The sequence below is a fragment of the Oncorhynchus keta genome, chromosome 10 (genome assembly GCF_023373465.1).
Source record: "Oncorhynchus keta strain PuntledgeMale-10-30-2019 chromosome 10, Oket_V2, whole genome shotgun sequence".
Taxonomy (NCBI): Eukaryota; Metazoa; Chordata; class Actinopteri; order Salmoniformes; family Salmonidae; genus Oncorhynchus; species Oncorhynchus keta.
Genome location: NC_068430.1, coordinates 34,517,704 through 34,536,172, shown reverse-complemented (window position 1 = coordinate 34,536,172; position 18,469 = coordinate 34,517,704). Strand labels below are relative to the sequence as shown.

General features: G+C 42.5%; 1 protein-coding gene across 3 annotated transcripts; it reads right to left on the bottom strand.

The window, feature by feature from the left end:
- Positions 1 to 13: 13 nt before the first annotated feature.
- Positions 14 to 18,037, bottom strand: LOC118388573 (zinc finger protein Eos-like). Of its 3 annotated transcripts, none has more exons than XM_035777777.2 (8): positions 17,431 to 18,037; positions 9,008 to 9,059; positions 7,292 to 7,399; positions 6,842 to 7,108; positions 6,486 to 6,653; positions 6,196 to 6,345; positions 5,981 to 6,112; positions 14 to 5,788 (listed from the first exon to the last, which is right to left on the bottom strand). In XM_035777777.2, the coding sequence occupies exons 2-8, from the start codon at positions 9,042 to 9,044 to the stop codon at positions 4,917 to 4,919; spliced, it is 1,734 nt and encodes a 577-aa protein (XP_035633670.1). In that variant the 5' UTR covers positions 9,045 to 9,059; positions 17,431 to 18,037; the 3' UTR covers positions 14 to 4,916. The 3 variants fall into 3 exon arrangements, with proteins under 3 accessions (XP_035633670.1, XP_035633671.1, XP_035633672.1); XM_035777778.2 differs by having other exon boundaries at positions 7,292 to 7,396; positions 17,431 to 18,035; XM_035777779.2 differs by lacking the exon at positions 6,486 to 6,653 and having other exon boundaries at positions 17,431 to 18,034.
- Positions 18,038 to 18,469: the final 432 nt, after the last annotated feature.

The window sequence follows — 18,469 nt, the reverse complement described above, 5'->3', positions numbered from 1 at the left end:
GAAATATCAGCCAGCCAAGTAAAGTGTATTTATTTGGAATAGACTCTCCAATACAGTACAAAACTTACAGTAGTTTTAATCTTGATTACACATACTTAATTACATTATGGTACATGTAAAAAGGCTCTGCAGTAGTTAAAGCGAATCCACACCATTCACAGGGGCAGGAGGAGAAAAGGTGACAGAGCAGATAGTCAAGTCAAAGGGAACACAAACACAGTGCAATAGAGAAACCTTGAAAAATAAAACATTCAAACAAGGGCAAAATGCAACCACAAAAACAAGAGCACGTCAGTAATAAAATGTTCTCTCTGAAGCTGGGGTGGTTGTTAAGGAGAAATACAAAATAAGCTTGAATCATTTATCCTCAAGACTATTTGGAGAAAGCTGAATAAGGAAAGTGTTGCAAACAGTATTGTTACCTCATGCACCAGGTTTTAAAAGCATAACTGTAATCCAAATAATCAAATCCAGGATTACCTTCTCAGGGATTTTCTGCTCAACTTCTGTCCTAAATGGATTTCATGTGAAATAAACTGTACTGGTCACAGCCAGGGCAAGTATGAGATACATCCTGTCCAATTACCCTTGTCCAGTTAGGTTCACTGAATTTGCCTTTTCACACTATTACCAAAGCCCAGACATATCTGCTATAAATTCAGTTAAGCTCTTTAATATAGCTCCATTCAAGAACTGTACATGCCATTTGGTTTACAGAACAAAGATGTTTTTGCAGCATAATTCACAGATCTGAGTAAAGTCCTAGGCACATTTTAAATTAAAGCTAAAACTGTGAGATGAGTCAACTACAAGATACAGAGTTTTGTGCTGTGCCATCAGCCTGATTTGTGGAATGACAGTCAATGAGGGAGTGTTATTACGCTGGCCAGGGTGCATCGTACAGCTCTTTTCCAAAAAATACATTTTCAAAATTGTCAAACTAGTTCATTGGTAAGGCGGACAAAGCGTTATCACAAACAATCCCTTTCGCATGTGAAAACAGAATCCTTCTCGTTACTTTATCTGCTTAATTACGTAACTTTTGTTTTGAGCCGACTTTGCAATCGGACAGGTCGGGACATTTGGCTCATGCCAGAGAGGCAGCCCGGTTCCAAATCGAATGTAGTCAACTTTCAGCCGGTGCAAAACATGCCTGTACAGGCACAATTAAATCGACCCCCCATTGTCACTGGGAGAACCTGAAGTTGCATACTTCTTGCATTCTCTCTCCTCATAACCCATTGGATGAGAAAGCCAGAGGTCCCTCCCCTCTGACCTTCTCCTCCAATGGATTTTGAGGAGGACGGGAGGAGTATGCAATTAAGATTCTCCCATAGGCTGCATTTACACAGGCAGCCCTATTCTGATCTTTTCACTATTTGGTCTTTTGATTAGTTTGATTGGGCTGCCTGTGTAGCTAGTTGTCAGATTGGTGACTGATGTGAAATGGCTAGAACTAACACTGATAATTAACAAACAAAACATTACAAATGTATCTAACCACGTTTCCATCCAGTTATGTGAGTAAAGTCATACCGTATAAAGACAAATCACAACAGCTGTGATGGAAACAAGTTTCAGTACAATTTTATAAAATGGCGACAGAATTTGTTCTTTTGACATGGTGGGACCATTTTGTGTTGGTAAAATGTATGCGAGAAATGGCAGTGGAAACACCTTTATGCGCAAATATTGATATAACTATCATATCGAAGTAAACTTGGGAGTCACGTGATGACACGGTGTGTGGTCCTCCCACTACGACTCTGGAAACCATGCAGTTTATTAGGTTACAGATGAAATAAGTTCTGAACTTCACAGGGTGGTGGAAGTGATCGATGCTTGACAAACAAATATTGTAACTCTTAAATCATAATAATCTCATGTTTGTAGACTAACCTACCTGAACTGCAAGGTGTTGGCTAGGGCGCAAGTGATAAGACCAGAATAAGCACATTTGCTATTTAATGTAACAGTTTGTGATAAAACTATCAGTAGAATTGAAAGTGCGATAGAAACACATTGAACATTAGATTTTTTATTCGGTACATAAACTTAAGCGAAAAAGTACATTGTGCACTACGTCATCACGCACTGATTTATATCTGCAATAAGTCAGTTTGGTGGAAATGCACCACTGGCGGGTAAATTCACATTTTCTTTATGCGGATGTTTGAATATTCACATTAAAATCTTTCACCAATTTGATGGAAACCTAGCATATGACATCAATTTGTGTTACCGTTTATTGAGCTTTCAAGACCCATGGCCAAGTGTTCTGTCCTCAAATCTGATGTAGCCAACATCAAACAGTGAAAACCTAAGAGGGGGAGGGAGGGGGCGCGGGGGCAAAGGCACAATAGCAAGATTTACACACAGAAACACATCTGGAGACACCTAAACCTGCTCTTCCAGGAACTGCCGTCAAACGATCAATGCAGAATTTCCACGTCAATTCAATAATCCAACCATTTCGGATTACATTAGATATATAATTTCTCTACTTTGAACAGTAATTACATATCCGTTCATAAGGCATTACACGTTTAGAACAGCATTACAGATGAAGTTTAATGCAACTGATTAAGTGCAACTATGCCCTGTAATTCAGTACAATTTCAGTGCTATGTAATTGTTTAAGAAGATTGTGTCTTTTCTGACATTGGGATGAGGCATTTTCTTGTATACAGTCCACTTCAAAGCACATTCCTTTTTTGTAAGATTAATTAAATAAAGATACAGGGCTGCCAAAACCAACTTAAAAACTTTCAAATTAACCACAGAAAATTTCAAACATCACCAAACCCATACTCCCGACAGAGGCAATTATCATTTGAGGTAAAGAGTTTCACATTTATTTAAAACAACAAAAAAAAATATCCCACAGCCACAGCAGATTTTCCTGTCTCTCATACTTAATCTGTGTCATGAGTAGGGCCAGGAGTTTTGCTTGACCATGGGAAACTCTGGGCCCTAATCAAGAACTATAAATCCTACAGGCTTCCAAGTTCATTCAATATGAAGACTAAGAGATTGGGTAAAAGAGTAGGTCCACAACTGCCCAAACTGTTTCTTTTCATTCAAAAATTGTGTATTCATCACGTTCCCTTGGTCAAAGTTGCCTGAAGGGATCTGAATGCTTCCTGATTCCAAGGAAAATGTTTACCAACGTCAGTGCTCTCTATAAAAACAACAATTACACGTCTGATGAGAAAGAAAGAAAATCATTGAACGAAAATAAGCATTTCAAAGTCACTTCTGAAGAATCACCTTCTCAATCTAACCACCGACAACTGTGGTCTCACACACACACACACACACACACACACACACACACACACACATTCATGCCTTAGCAGCAGGTGACAAACAAACAATCTCATGCACATGTACTTATTTCTAAACCTTTCATATATGAAAAGTTACTCTTTTTTAACATGTCTTTGTCTCTTTCCTTTTGGGATGATGTTATACAATTTATATCTACATTAGGCCACTTAACAAATTAGTGACTGCAAATTAAAATGTGTGATTATAGTAGAGGGAAATTTTGGATTCAGCAGGGCCAGCTGGGATATTTCATGTAACGTCAATGATATCTTTATGGGTGGAAAAATGTATATTGGCAAGAATTGTCAGCAAGGTCAATGTCATGAAAGGCACAATACAATGAATATACAACAATTGTTTTAAGTCTCACTTAAATAAATAATATTGGTTTTGGTTTGTTTCATAGTAAGCAACACATTGGGATATCAGGGACCTTCTAAAATTGCCAACAATCTCCACCCTTTGTTGAAGTCAACTCCAAAATAGTGGCAGTGGCTCTCCTTTTGTGGAGATGAATTTAAAAAAAATATTTCTTTCTTTCAACACACTGCACAGAGAAATGTGCAGGCCATAAATAACCTCTATAAAATAGTTTAATATAATTATATCTCAGTGCAACAAAAGCAATCAAATTAAACAAAAACAAACATACTGTACCCCATTCCACCCCACAACATTCACACTGATAATAGCCTTCAACTCGCTCTCATTTAACTTACTAAACTTCCAAAAGAACCAACACACACAAACTGAAATTGGAAAGTGCACTCATTTGAGGCCAACCCCTCAAATCCTTCTTACTATTTGACTTGGGATCCTGGGCCTGGCCTGCACCGCAACTGTTATTAAAATACATGACCTACTATACATCAAATACACAATCTTACACAACACTGTCTGCCACACCACCAGGGACTAAGCATGTTAGGGAATGGAATGGATTTTTCAAAGTGCTTTTCAAATAGGGCTTTGTTAAACGGACAAATTCCGAGGAAGCCTAATGGCATCTAAAGACGACTACTGATGTCTGACTACAGCTTTCAAGCACAACGAAGTGCACATTGACAACTGTTTGTTTGTTTGTTTTCTTTGCATTATAAATTTTTGATAAAATCTTGATTAAAGTGCAGTAGAGGAAAACAAAGTCCGATATAAATCACATTGTCTAGCTAGTAGCATCACTGTTTTGTGCGCCCGGTTTTTTACCCGGATAAGAGAGGAAAGGTAGACAGACCACACCAGAAAAAGGCACTTCTGAGGATAGAAAAGTGCATTTACTCTTCATCTTAGCATTTTCTGGCAAGAATTCATACATTTTTGAAAAGTGTATTCAGAGTAGTGAGGATTCTCCCTTTTTTTTTAAGTGACGCAATTGAGCCATTCTAGTGTGCCTATTTGAAGTTGAGGTTTAAGTGATATCAGTATCAATGCTTGTGTACAAATCATTTACAAAAAGCAGTTCTTTTTTTTTTTTTTACTACCCTTCCCCTTCTACCCCCTCTTGTGATGCAGTGCAGACCAAACCCAAGCAGGCCCTTCTCTCAGAGTAAAAACAGCCCTAAGTACAGAGGCCCATCCAGCCAGCCTCAGCCTGGCAGGTGCTCTCCGCGGACAATGTGGGAGGAGAACTCATAGCGGTCCTGGCTGCGGTGGCCACAGATGTTGCACTCAAAGGGCTGGCGGAAGCCGTGGCAGCCCATGTGGATTGTGAACATAACGTGGTCCAGGAAGAGCACACGGCAGTGCTCACAGCGGAAAGAGCGCACTGTGTGCCCCTCTCCATCCACCACCCGAAACGCCTGCCTTGAGGTGGGGGAGCCTGGGGCCAGGGGAGGGGGGAAAGCAGGGTGGCCACCCTCCTCCCTGTCCCTCTCTCCATCCCTGTCTTTGGCATGGCTTGGGCTGTCCATGCCCCTGTGGTGCAGTAGGGGTGGAGGGGGAGGGTGGTGGTTGGAGTGGAGGTGGTGGACGTTGTGGTGATTGTGGTTGTTGTGGAGCGGCAGGGCAGGCGCTACACTGCTAAACACTTCATCCGGCATGCTCTCTGTGTCCGTGGAGTCCTGGCAACCGTTGCTAGGTGACGGGCCGTGGCTGCGTCCAGGGGGCAGGTCCTCGTGGCCCTCTGCAGCCTCCCTGCCCCCCACACCCGTGGACCCTAGGCCAGCCCCGGCCCCAGTGCAGTCTAGCCTCGGCCCCAGCGTAGCCATGGGGGTGTGAGCCGAACTGATGACCGGCCGGAGCTCCGACAGGCAAGAGGGGTGAGGGAGAGGCAAGCGTAGGGGTCGGAGGCCTTCAGATCCACCACCACTTCCAACTCCCTGTCCCCCCAGGTACCCTCCTCCCTGGCTAGTGTAGTGTGGCTGCTCCAGACCACCGTGGTGCGTAACCCCGTCTTTGTCGAAGGCGGTTCTGAGCTCGTAAGGCGTGTCGGCCAGACTGAGGCGCATGTGCTTTTGTCCTGCAGGGCAGATAGGCATGGAATCACACGGTACCACAACTCATAGGGAGGAACTAGTGATGTGCAGGTAGGTCTTCATTATTTTTAAACTGACACCTGATGTCATGAATGATCTTGTACCCTTTGTGTTACCTGTGTGTGAGCGGTGTCTTTGCTCACCTCCCCATAAACAAATTCCAAATAACTGCTTACCTACAAATTTCTGTGGTGTGGATCTCTTGCGTTTGGTGATGCTGTGGGCTAGCCGATCGATGAACGCCATCTTGTCTGAGGAAGGTTGCAGCAGGTTGTCAGGCATGAACTCCAGGTCCCTCAGCTCCTCTTCTATAAAAGATATGATCACACCATAGATAGAAGCAGTAACTTGCAGTGTGTGAGTATGTGTGTACGTGTTATTTCTCCACTACCTTGAGTGTGAGCGCTGGCTGGCTGCTGTGTCTCCAGGCTCTGCAGGTAGCTGTGGCAGCGTTCACGGTGCTCTTCCAGGGTGCTCTGCTGCTTGTAGCTGCGGCCACAGTAACTACACTTATAGGGCTTCCCCACTGTGGGAGACGATACTGGGGACAAAGTCAACATACCTTTAATACATACAGAACTCTAGGACTGCGTCTTTTGCTCAGGAACTGACATGCTCAACTCAGACCCTCTTTTCCTCACCCAAGTGTGTGTGTGTGTACAGTATGTATATCCCTCTCACCCGAGTGAGTGCGGAGGTGGCCTGTAAGAGCGTCCCGTCTGCGGCATGCGTAGCTGCAGAAGGGACATTTAAAAGGCTTCTCCCCCGAGTGCAGCTTAATGTGACGCAGCAGGTTCCCCTTCTGGGTGAAAGAGGCCCCACACTGATTACACTGGAATGGCCGCTCACCTGGAGGAGGCACATACCAGTTTACACCCCCGACTCCGTACAAACCAGTTTGAAATCAGTTTCACTCCCAGACACGTGCCCAAATTACAATGTCAACCTGGTTTCGGGGCAGATCTTTGCAACAAACTAACCTCATCTTTTTGTATAAAGGACTAATCAATCAATCACTCAATCAATTGATCAGTCACCTGTGTGGCTGCGTTTGTGCACCATGAGGACGTTGGGCCCGATGCAGATCATCCCACAGATGTCACACTTGAGTTTTCCGTTGGGCAGCCGGATGGCACCTCCTGGTGACATGGGCTCTGGGCTGGCCAGCTCCCTGTAGCCCCCTCCTCCGGCCTCTCCTCCCTGCTCAGAACCCCCCTCCTCCACCCTGTCCCCTCTCTCATCCTCTGGCCCCGTGCCGCGGCCCGGCTCCTCATCACTGTACAGCTCCACTTTGATGGAGTTGGCTGGAGAGAGACAGGGTTTAGACCAGGAGAGGGACATATGATGTGAGCAGAAACACGGATGTGCTTGCTAAAGTAAAACAAAAACATCTGAGCCATAAAACCAACTACCATACTCTCCCTTGGGAATAATAAAGTTCAGTACTTGTACTACAATGACAAAGGAATTGACAAATTGGAACTTACCACTAAGAGAGCGGCTGGGAGAAGTGTGCTGGCTGTTGGGGGTGCTCACTGTGGGGCCTCCAAGGGCCCCTGAAAACTCCCTCTCCATCGAAGAGTCTCCACTGCCTGCTGTCCACACACACAAAATTATGTAGGCCTACTGACAGTTCATTCATCTCGATAATATCACAACCATAAGGTCAGTAAGTCCGCTAATAAACTCAGCAAAAAAAAGAAACGTCCTCACTGTCAACTGCATTTATTTTAAGCAAACTTAACATGTGTAAATATTTGTATGAACATAAGATTCAACAACAGACAAACCAAACAAGTTCCACCAACATGTGACTAACAGAAATGGAATAATGTGTCCCTGAACAAAGGGGGGAATGGGGGGGTCAAAAGTAAGTATCAATGCAGCTGGTGGCCACACCAGATACTAAGTACTGCAGTGCATCTCCTCCTCATGGACTGCACCAGATTTGCCAGTTCTTGCTGTGAGATGTTACCCCACTCTTCCACCAAGGCACCTGCAAGTTCCCAGACATTTCTGGGGGGGTATGGCCCTAGCCCTTACCCTCCGATCCAACAGGTCCCAAACGTGCTCAATGGGATTGAGATCTGGGCTTGTCGCTGGCCATGGCAGAACTAACATTCCTGTCTTGCAGGAAATCACGCACAGAACGAGCAGTGTGGCTGGTGGCATTGTCATGCTGAAGGGTCATGTCAGGATGAGCCTGCAGAAAGGGTACCACATGAGGGAGGAGGATGTCTTCCCTGTAACGCACAGCATTGAGATGCCTGCAATGACAACAAGCTCAGTGCGATGATACTGTGATACACCGCCCCAGACCATGATGGACCCTCCACCTCGATCCCGCTCCAGCGTACAGGCCTCTAACGCTCATTCCTTCGACAATAAACTTGAATCCGACCATCACCCCTGGTGAGACAAAACCGCGACTCGTCAGAGAAGAGCACTTTTTGCCAGTCCTGTCTGGTCCAGCAACGGTGGGTTTGTGCCCATAGGCGACGTAGTTGCCGGTGATGTCTGGTGAGGACCTGTCTTTACAACAGGCCTACAAGCCCTCAGTGCAGCCTCTCTCAGCCTATTGCGGACAGTCTGAGCACTGATGGAGGGATTGTGTGTTCCTGGTGTAACTCGGGCAGTTGTTGTTGCCATCCTGTACCTCTCCCACAGGTGTGATGTTCAGATGTACCAATCCTGTGCAGGTGTTGTTACACTTGGTCTGCCACTACAAGGACGATCAGCTGTCCATCCCGTCTCCCTGTAGCGCAGTCTAAGCGTCTCACAGTACAGACATTGCAATTTATTGCCCTGGCCACATCTGCAGTCCTCATGCCTCCTTGCAGCATGCCTAAGGCACGTTCACGCAGATGAGCAGGGACCCTAGGCATCTTTCATTTGGGGGTTTTCCAGAGTCAGTAGAAAGGCCTCTTTATTGTCCTAAGTTTTCATAACTGTGACCTTAATTGCCAACAGTCTGTAAGCGGTTAGTGTCTTAACGACCGTTCCACAGGTGCATGTTCATTAATTGTTTATGGTTCATTGAAAAAGCATGGGAAACCTTGTTTAACTCCTTTACAATGAAGATCTGTGAAGTTATTTGGATTCTTACAAATTATCTTCGAAAGACAGGGTCCTGAAAAAGCGACGTTTGTTTTTTTTGCTGAGTTTACAAAGGACTGTCCATGCCCTGCCCTCCATACACTTACCTGACATGTAGGGACGGCCATTGCAGTCGTCATCCATTCTAACACCAGTTAACTGACGGAAAAACAAACAGGTAGAGGAGAACCTCTAAAAATCACAGTTCTTCACACTGTAAACACAACGACACAATTCCAGGAAATGCATAGTAGCTTAAAATTCATGAAGTGCAACTGACCCTCTGAGCGAAGTCCAGCAATTTCAGCAGACGGGTAGCCAAATTGAGTTAGAAAACCCATGATGCATCTGCAACTATCATTCTGAAGACTAAGATGCCTAGTTTATGGCACAGTGGCTTATTTAAAAATATATTTGACATTTTCACCCCAAATTCTCATTACCGAAATGCATCTAGATTAGGTCATTTTATCCAATTTTACTAGTTTTTTTTATTTGAATAAAACACAGTTTGTCCATAAATCATAAAAATGGTAAACTAGTATCAGTTTACATGACTGTTTTATGTAATAAATATAGTTTGTGGATGTGTTTCTTATTACCGTATCACTTTTTGAAGTTGCTGTAAAAACTCCAATAATTGTATTTCATTTTTTTACCCCTTTTTTCCCCCAATTTCGTGGTATCCAATTGTTTTTTGGTAGCTGCAATCTTGTCTCATCGCTACAACTCCCATACGGGCTCGGGAGAGATGAAGGTTGAAAGTTATGCGTCCTCCGATACACAACCCAACCAAGCCGCACTGCTTCTTAACACAGCGCGCATGTGTCAGAGGAAACACTGTGCACCTGGCAACCTTGGTTAGTGCTCACTGCGCCCGGCCCGCCGGTGCGCGATGAGACAAGGATATCCCTACCGGCCAAACCCTCCCTAACCCGGGCGACGCTAGGCCAATTGTGCGTCGCCCCACGGACCTCCCGGTCGCAGCCGGTTACGACAGAGCCTGAGCACGAACCCAGAGTCTCTGGTGGCACAGCTGGCGCTGCAGTACAGCGCCCTTTACCACTGCGCCACCCGGGAGGCCCAAAACTCCAATGATGCATCGTGGATATCCTTAGATGAGCACAAGTTCATTTAATTTCTTAATTTATACGCCTTCAGAATGAGGATCTTATTCTCAAAACGCCTTTACTACACATGACCTTCTCATTACCGAAATGGCTAAAAAAGCTCAAATTGGGAAAAACATGGAGTTCCATTAATTACCTAAATGGAGGCATGAATGGGCTTCAGTGATGTGGTCTAGAGGTTGACTGATTAAAAATCGGTATGGCTGATTAATCAGGGCCGATTTCAAGTTTTCATAACAATCGGAAATCTGTATTTTTGGGCGCCGATTTGCCGTTTTTTAAATACCTTTATTTAACTAGGCAAGTCAGTTAAGAACACATTCTTTCAATGGCGGCCTAGGAACGGTGGGGTTAACTGCCTCGTTCACGGGCAGAACGACAGATGTTCAACTTGTCAGCTCGGGGGATTCAACTAGTCCAACGCAATAACGACCTGCCTCTCTCTCGTTGCACTCCACAAGGAGACTGCCTGTTACGCGAATGCAGTAAGCCAAGGTAAGTTGCTAGCTAGCATTAAACTTATCTTATAAAAAACAATCATAATCACTAGTTAACTACACATGGTTGATGATATTACTAGATATTATCTAGCGTGTCCTGCGTTGCATATAATCTGCCTGAGCATACGAGTATCTAAGTATCTGACTGAGCGGTGGTAGGCAGAAGCAGGCGCGTAAACAGTCATTCAAACAGCACTATCGTGCGTTTTGCCAACAACTCTTCGTTGTGCGCCAAGCATTGAGCTGTTTATGACGGTTGTTCCCCTTGCTCTGCATGGGTAACGCTGCTTCGATGGTGGCTGTTGTCGTTGTGTTTCTGGGTCGAGCCCAAGGAGGAGCGAGACGGAAGCTATACTGTTACACTGGCAATAAAGTGCCTATAGGAACATCTAATAGTCAAAGATTAATGAAATACAAATGGTATAGAGGGAAATAGTCCTACAATTCCTATAAATAACTACAACCTAAAACTTCTTACCTGGGAATATTGAAGACTCATGTTAAAAGGAACCACCAGCTTTCATATGTTCTCATGTTCTGAGCAAGGAACTGAAATGTTAGGTTTCTTACATAGCACATATTGCACTTTTACTTTCTTCTCCAACACTTTTTGCATTATTTAAACAAAATTGAACATGTTTCATTATTTACTTGAGGCTAAATTGATTGTATTGATGTTTTATATTAAGTTAAAACAAGTGTTCATTCAGTATTGTTGTAATTGTCATTATTACATAAATGTAAAAAACAAAAACGGCCGATTAATTGGTATCGGCTTTTTTGGTCCTCCAATAAATCAGTATCGGTGTTGAAAAATCATAATCGGTCGACCTCTTATGTGGTCAATTATTTTCTAACTTATAAATGGCTGTCTTCTATTACTTGCAGGCTGAGCTAAGGGGCTCGCTCTCATTACCGAAACATTTTTAGGTCTGTTTTGATCAGGAGACCCTTCATTTCGGTATTGATAATAAACTAATTCTAATGTACAGTCAATGGGTGCGCTAGTAAATTTAATTACTTACTAGGACCACTGCTTACACCCATTATAGATTTTTTTGTAAAACATTAGTTATTTGATTAAGTAGGAGTCATCAAGAAATATGGGTGTATAAACCACATTTAATTTACATAAAGCCACGATCTGGAGTTTGTGTTTCAGCAAAGAGCAACCCCACCACTTAAAAAGGAGGATATCCACCATTTTGATGTGTACCTGTTTTAGCACATACAGTGCCTTGCAAAAGTATTCAACCCCCTTAGCATTTTCCTTGCTAAATTATAACCTGTCATTTGGATTTCATGTCATGGACATACACAAAATAGTCCAAATTGGTGAAGTGAAAAAAAAAAAAATTGTTTCAAAAAATAAATAAATAAAAGAAGAGTAAAGTGGTGCGTGAATATGTTTTTACCCGCTTTGCTATGTAGCCCCTAAATAAGACCTGGTGCGACCAATTACCTTCAAAAGTCAGATAATGAGTTAAATATTAAGTCCACCTGTGTGCAATCTAAGTGTCACATGATCTCATATATATATATTTAAATAAACTAGTTTTTCAAACACTCCACAAATTTCTTGTTAACAAAGTATAGTTTTGGCAAGTTGGTTAGGACATCTACTTTGTGCATGACACAAGTCATTTTTCCAACTATTGTTTACAGACAAGATTTCACTGTATCACAATTCCAGTCGGTCAGAAATGTACATACACTAATAGGCTGACCACACCGACGCAAGAGTTGCAAAATAAATGTAGGCATATATATTATTCAATTATTGTGCCAACGAGCGTCTGCGTTGTCAAGTGCTAAAATAGAAGTCGTTCCTATTTCTGACACAGATCGCGCTGCAAGTCCTGTCTCTCCCATCTCCTCATTGACTTATAGAAGCAGGTACCCACGTGCCGTCTCATTGGTGGGTGATTGAAAGACGAACTGTTTTGCCGGTTGTCATGGTAATACTATGAAAGTGTAGATGCCAATCACCATATAAGTTCAAAGATGAAAAAGCCTGGAAAGAGGAGAGATGACTAGAAATGAGTCGGTTGACCGCTTTGTGTGTGGATTAATTGTCAGAGTAGAGGACCTTGTGCATTTCAGGTAAAATAACTCAATGTTTATATCCCAGGACAAATGAGCTAGCAACAGCTAGCTAAATAGGACAAAGTAGCTAGAAAGTGCAAGCTAACTAGCTAAATTGCCATACATGTTTAATGCTTTTCGACCTGTCTCCAATTTAATGCCGGTTTGGGTTCCGTTTAACCTCTCTGGGACGGTAGCGTCCCACCTCAACAACAGCCAGTGAAAGTGCAGGGCGACAAATTCAAAACAACAAATCTCATAATTAAAATTCCTCAAGCATACAAGTATTTTACACCATTTTAAAGATAAAATTCTCATTAATACAGCCACAGTGTGATTTCAAAAAGGCTTTACACCGAAAGCACCACAAACGATTGTCAGGTCACCACCAAGCCACAGAAAAACACAGCCATTTTTCCAGCCAAAGAGAGGAGTCACAAAAAGCACAAATAGAGATAAAAATATAAAATGAATCACTAACCTTTGATGATCATCAGATGACACTCATAGGACTTCATGTTACAAAATACATGTATGTTTTGTTCGATAAAGTGCATATCTATATCAAATAAAGTAATTGTACATTGGCGCGTTACTACGTTCAGTAGTTCTAAAACATGCTGTGATTTTGCAGAGAGCCATATTCATTTACAGAAATACTCATCATAAATGTTGATGAAAATACAAGTGTTATACATGGAATTAGAGATATACTTCTCCTTAATGCAACGCTCTAGGCGACCAGTTTTGATAGCCTTTAGCCGCACCCTCATACTACTCCTCCTTTGTTCCGCGGGTGATGTGGAGGTAAACCCAGGCCCTGCATGTCAACATCAGAAGCCTCCTCCCTAAGTTTGTTTTACTCACTGCTTTAGCACACTCTGCCAACCCTGATGTCCTTGCCGTGTCTGAATCCTGGCTTAGGAAGGCCACCAAAAATTCTGAGATTTCCATACCAAACTATAACATTTTCTGCCAAGATAGACTGCAACTCCGCCCCCTTTGGCAGTTCTACTGCAGAGATGACCTGGAAAGTATGACATTACTATCTATGCTGGCTCATACCCAAACAGTTCAAACTACTAATTTTAAAAATTACTCTCCAGAAATAAGTCTCTCACTGTTGCTGCCTGCTACCGACCACCCTCAGCTCCCAGCTGTGCCCTGGACACCATTTGTGAATTGATCGCCTCCCATCTAGCTTCAGAGTTTGTTCTGTTAGGTGACCTAAACTGGGATATGCTTAACACCCCGGCAGTCCTACAATCTAAGCTAGATGCCCTCAATCTCACACAAATCATCAAGGAACCCACCAGGTACAACCCTAAATCTGTAAACAAGGGCACGCTCATAGACGTTATCCTGACCAACTGGCCCTCCAAATACACCGCTGTCTTCAACCAGGATCTCAGCGATCACTGCCTCATTGCCTGTATCCGCTACGGGCCCGCAGTCAAACTACCACCCCTCATCACTGTCAAACGCTCCCTAAAACACTTCTGCGGGCAGGCCTTTCTAATCGACCTGGCCCGGGTATCCTGAAAGGATATTGACCTCATCCCGTCAGTTGAGGATGCCTTTCTTTAGAAGTGACTTCCTCAACATCTTAGATAAGCATGCTCCGTTCAAAAAAAAAAAATGCAGAACTAAGAACAGATATAGCCCTTGGTTCACTCCAGACCTGACTGCCCTCGACCAGCACAAAAACATCCTGTGGCGGACTGCAATAACATCGAATAGTCCCCGCGATATGCAACTGTTCAGGGAAGTCAGGAACCAATACACGCAGTCAGTCAGAAAAGCAAAGGCCAGCTTTTTCAAGCAGAAATTTGCATCCTGTAGCTCTAACTCCAAAAAGTTCTGGGACACTGTAAAGTCCATGGAGAACAAGAGCACCTCCTCCCAGCTGCCCACTGCACTGAGGCTAGGTAACAGTCACCACTGATAAATCCAAAGATAACCCTGAAGGAGTTGCAAAGCTCCACTGCAGAGATTGGAGTATCTGTCCATAGGACCACTTTAAGCTGCACACTTCACAGAGCTGGGCTTTACGGAAGAGTGGCCAGAAAAAAGCCATTGATTAAAGAAAAAAAATAAGCAAACGCATTTGGTGTTCACCAAAAGGCATGTGGAAGACTCCCCAAACATATGGAAGAAGGTACTCTGGTCAGATGAGACTAAAATTGGGCTTTTTGGCCATCAAGGAAAACGCTATGTCTGGCGCAAACCCAACATCCCTCATCACTCCAAGAACACCATCCCAGTGAAGAATGGTGGTGGCAGTATCATCATGTTGTGGGGATGTTTTTCATCAGCAGGGACTGCGAAACTGGTCAGAATTGAAGGATGGCGCTAGATACAGGGAAATTCTTGAGGGAAACCGGTTTCAGTCTTCCAGATTTGAGACTGGTATGGAGGTTCACCTTCCAGCAGGACAATGACCCTAAGCATACTGCTAAAGCAACACACAAGTGGTTTAAGAGGAAACATTTAAATGTCTTGGAATAGCCTAGTCAAAGCCCAGACCTCAATCCAATTGAGAATCTGTGTGACCAGCAGAACCCATCCAACTTGAAGGAGCTGGAGCAGTTTTGCCTTGAAGAATGGGAGAAAACAAATCCCAGTTGCTAGATGTGCCAAGCTTATAGAGACATACCCCAAGATTACTTTCAGCTGTAATTGCTGCAAAAGGTGACTCTAAAAAGTATTGACTTTGGGGGGGTGAATAGTTATGCACGCTCAAGTTCAGTTTTTTTGGTCTTATTTCCTGTTTGTTTCACAAGGAAAAATATTTTGAAAGTGGTAGGCATGATGTGTAAATCAGATGATAAACTCCCCAAAAAATCTATTTTAATTCCAAGTTGTAAGGCAACAAGATAGCAAAAATGCCAAGGGGGTGAATACTTTCGCAAGCCACCGTACCTATACTGTTTGATATCCCAAAACAGTATATTTAGATACTTTATAGGCATATCATGTTATGCCATTTGCCCACAGGATCCCATCTATAATACTTTAGAACCACACATATCCACATCCTAATACCACATTATCTGTGAAGACCTGGGAGAATTTACTTTTTCAAAAGAAGTCACTTTATGCTTAAGTTTACTTTTGAAAATACTGTAATTGCCCATAATTACAGTACTTATATTTATGCTAGTCAGTTGCATTAAGATCAGTGATTTTAGTATTATACAACTCGTTTGAGATTATCAAACAACACAGTTTGATGTTTTGGGTTAATGAATCTCTAATATAGAGCCCAATGGCAAACTATCAATACCGAAACATTCTTATCATTACTGTAATGCACCAATTTTGGGGAAATAATATGAAAAATAAAACATACTTTAATAATGTTGACTTAATCTGATAGTCTGATATAAAACTAACATGTATACATACACAAGTAATGAAGAAAAAATTAACATTCAGAAAAGGTTTCGGTAATGAGAAATTACAAATGAATTGTAATTTAATTTGAAATATACTTGTTTTCAATGTTGTTTAATTGAGGCCTTTGCATTAGTTGAGCAATGTAAAGAAATATTAAAAATTTATTTTCTTAATAGTTTAACTTACACTGTTGCAGTAAAATAATGAGCATTATTGCATTGGTAACGTTGGTTCTGGAGATTGTGATAAAATGCATAATATCTGATCAATAAACATAATTATGAAAAATAAATACAGAACCTAATATTACTATTCCAAGATGATTTTTTTGTCAAGTGAAAGGTTCGTGAGAATCACCAATGAAATGGAGTGAGAGGGGCAATGGCCTTTTATTTAACACTTCCTTATCAAGTCCTTCAAAACCATGGACGAAGCCTATACTGTCTGTGGCCACGGTAACAGAATGATGCTAACTAGCTAGCCATCTGACTAAAGTCAAAGACATAGCTAGCTAGCGAACACTTTCATCTGTGCTAACCAAAGATTATCTGTGTTAATGTAGTACAGGTTACAACCCCCACCAAAAGTGTGAGCATATAACCAGCTAGCTACATTAGCTCTAGGGCAATTCCATGATAACAGAATGATGCTGAGAGTCAGATTTGACACTTTTCAGATGCAAAGTTTGGTAACAGAATGGGTTGTTTTAAAATCACCCCCCCCCAAAAAAAAAAAAATCTTCTTGGGGGTTGTAACCTGCACTAACGTTACGTTGGCGCAGATCATCTTTGGTTAGCATAAATGAACGTGTTAGCTAGCTACAGTAGTTATAATTGACGTTAGTCGGATGGCTAGCTACTTTGTTAGCTAGCTTGTTTGCACATGCTAGCTAACTAAGCTCAGCCACTAGCTAGCTAGCTAGCCATGCTAAAGTTAGCCACAAATACTGGTAACTAACCCTTCTTCCATCTTTGAGATAGCTGTCTGACCAGCCTGGCAACTGACAAGCTAACTATTAGCCAATTGCTTTTAAGTAGCGTTAGCTACCCAAGGAAAACAGTGACAGTTGGTTAACATCAACAAAATAGTAAGGAACATAAAATATTACTACTAACGATGCTTTTCTAAATCATATCGGTTGCAAACATTGTAGATGCAAGTGTTTAATCTCAATGCCACGTCTTGGTTAGCATGTCTGGCTGCTAGTTACATGAATAATGCCTGTTTCTTAAGCGGTTGCTATGGTACCCACCGCCCAGAAAAATGCGCTAGGCTAGACAGCTAACGTTAATCAGTTGGCTAGCATCTCTGGTTGATAGCATCGTCAGCTACTAACTTTACATTAAAAGTACTTCAACAAACTCCAACCTCTATAGAAACAGCAACTACACAAACATTTTTGCAAATCTTCCTTACCTGTCACGATAGGCCTCGATTCTGGGATTTTATGTTTCTGCTGCTCTGCTTGTTTTCTCTTGCGACGAGAGCATCTCCCGGCACTCGGGTCGTCACTAGTTACCACAGCCACAAAGTCGTAAACCCCGCCTATTCCTACAATTTATCTTATTAAAATATGATTTTAAACCTAACCTTAACTACATTGCAAACATTATGCCTAACCCTAACCTTAAATTAAGACCAAAAAGCTCATTTTTGTTTTCATGAATTCTTACATATAAACATTTTGACTTTGTGGCTCTGCTATCTAGTGGAACCCCGGCACTCGGCAGCATTTACACCGCGTTCTAAACAATTTCCGGTCCGTCAAATACCGGGATAAAGACCCGCTCACAACTCCCATGGATTCTCATCAATAGAATGTCGAGTGTGTCGAGCTTGAATGCTCAGCTACCTTCATCTCTCTCAAATTACCCACTTGTTGCACATTAGGCTACATGTATTGTCACATACATAGTCCACATTTTTCATTTAGATGAAAAGGTTTATCGCCAGGAAAAACGTTCTTTCTTGCACTAATTAGTTCCACCCTCTTGCCAATTTCCTTTTCACCAGTATTTTTTTCCACAAAACTTTCTGTAGGGATAGGCTAGCCCTGTACTCGTCCAAGAGAGAATTTTATATAGGCTACAGCCCACTAGCAGTATCATTTTTGTGTGGAGGGTTGATGAATATTCAGTGGTTGGGAAGAAGTGTAGTAACAATAGTTTTATTTAGGCAAGTCAGTTAAGAACACATTCTTATTTACAATGACGGCCTACACCAGCCAAACTCAAACAACCCTGGGCCAATTGTGTGTTGCCCTATGAGATTCCCAATCACGGCCGGTTGTGATACAGCCTGGAATCAAACCAGGGTCTGTAGTGAAATTTATAGCACTGAGATGCAGTGCCTTAGACCGCTGTGCCACACGGAAGCCAGGAGCATTGATTGAATGATACAATCTCAATCATAAGACTGCAAAAGACAATAGGGAACAATCACAGGACATGTTTGA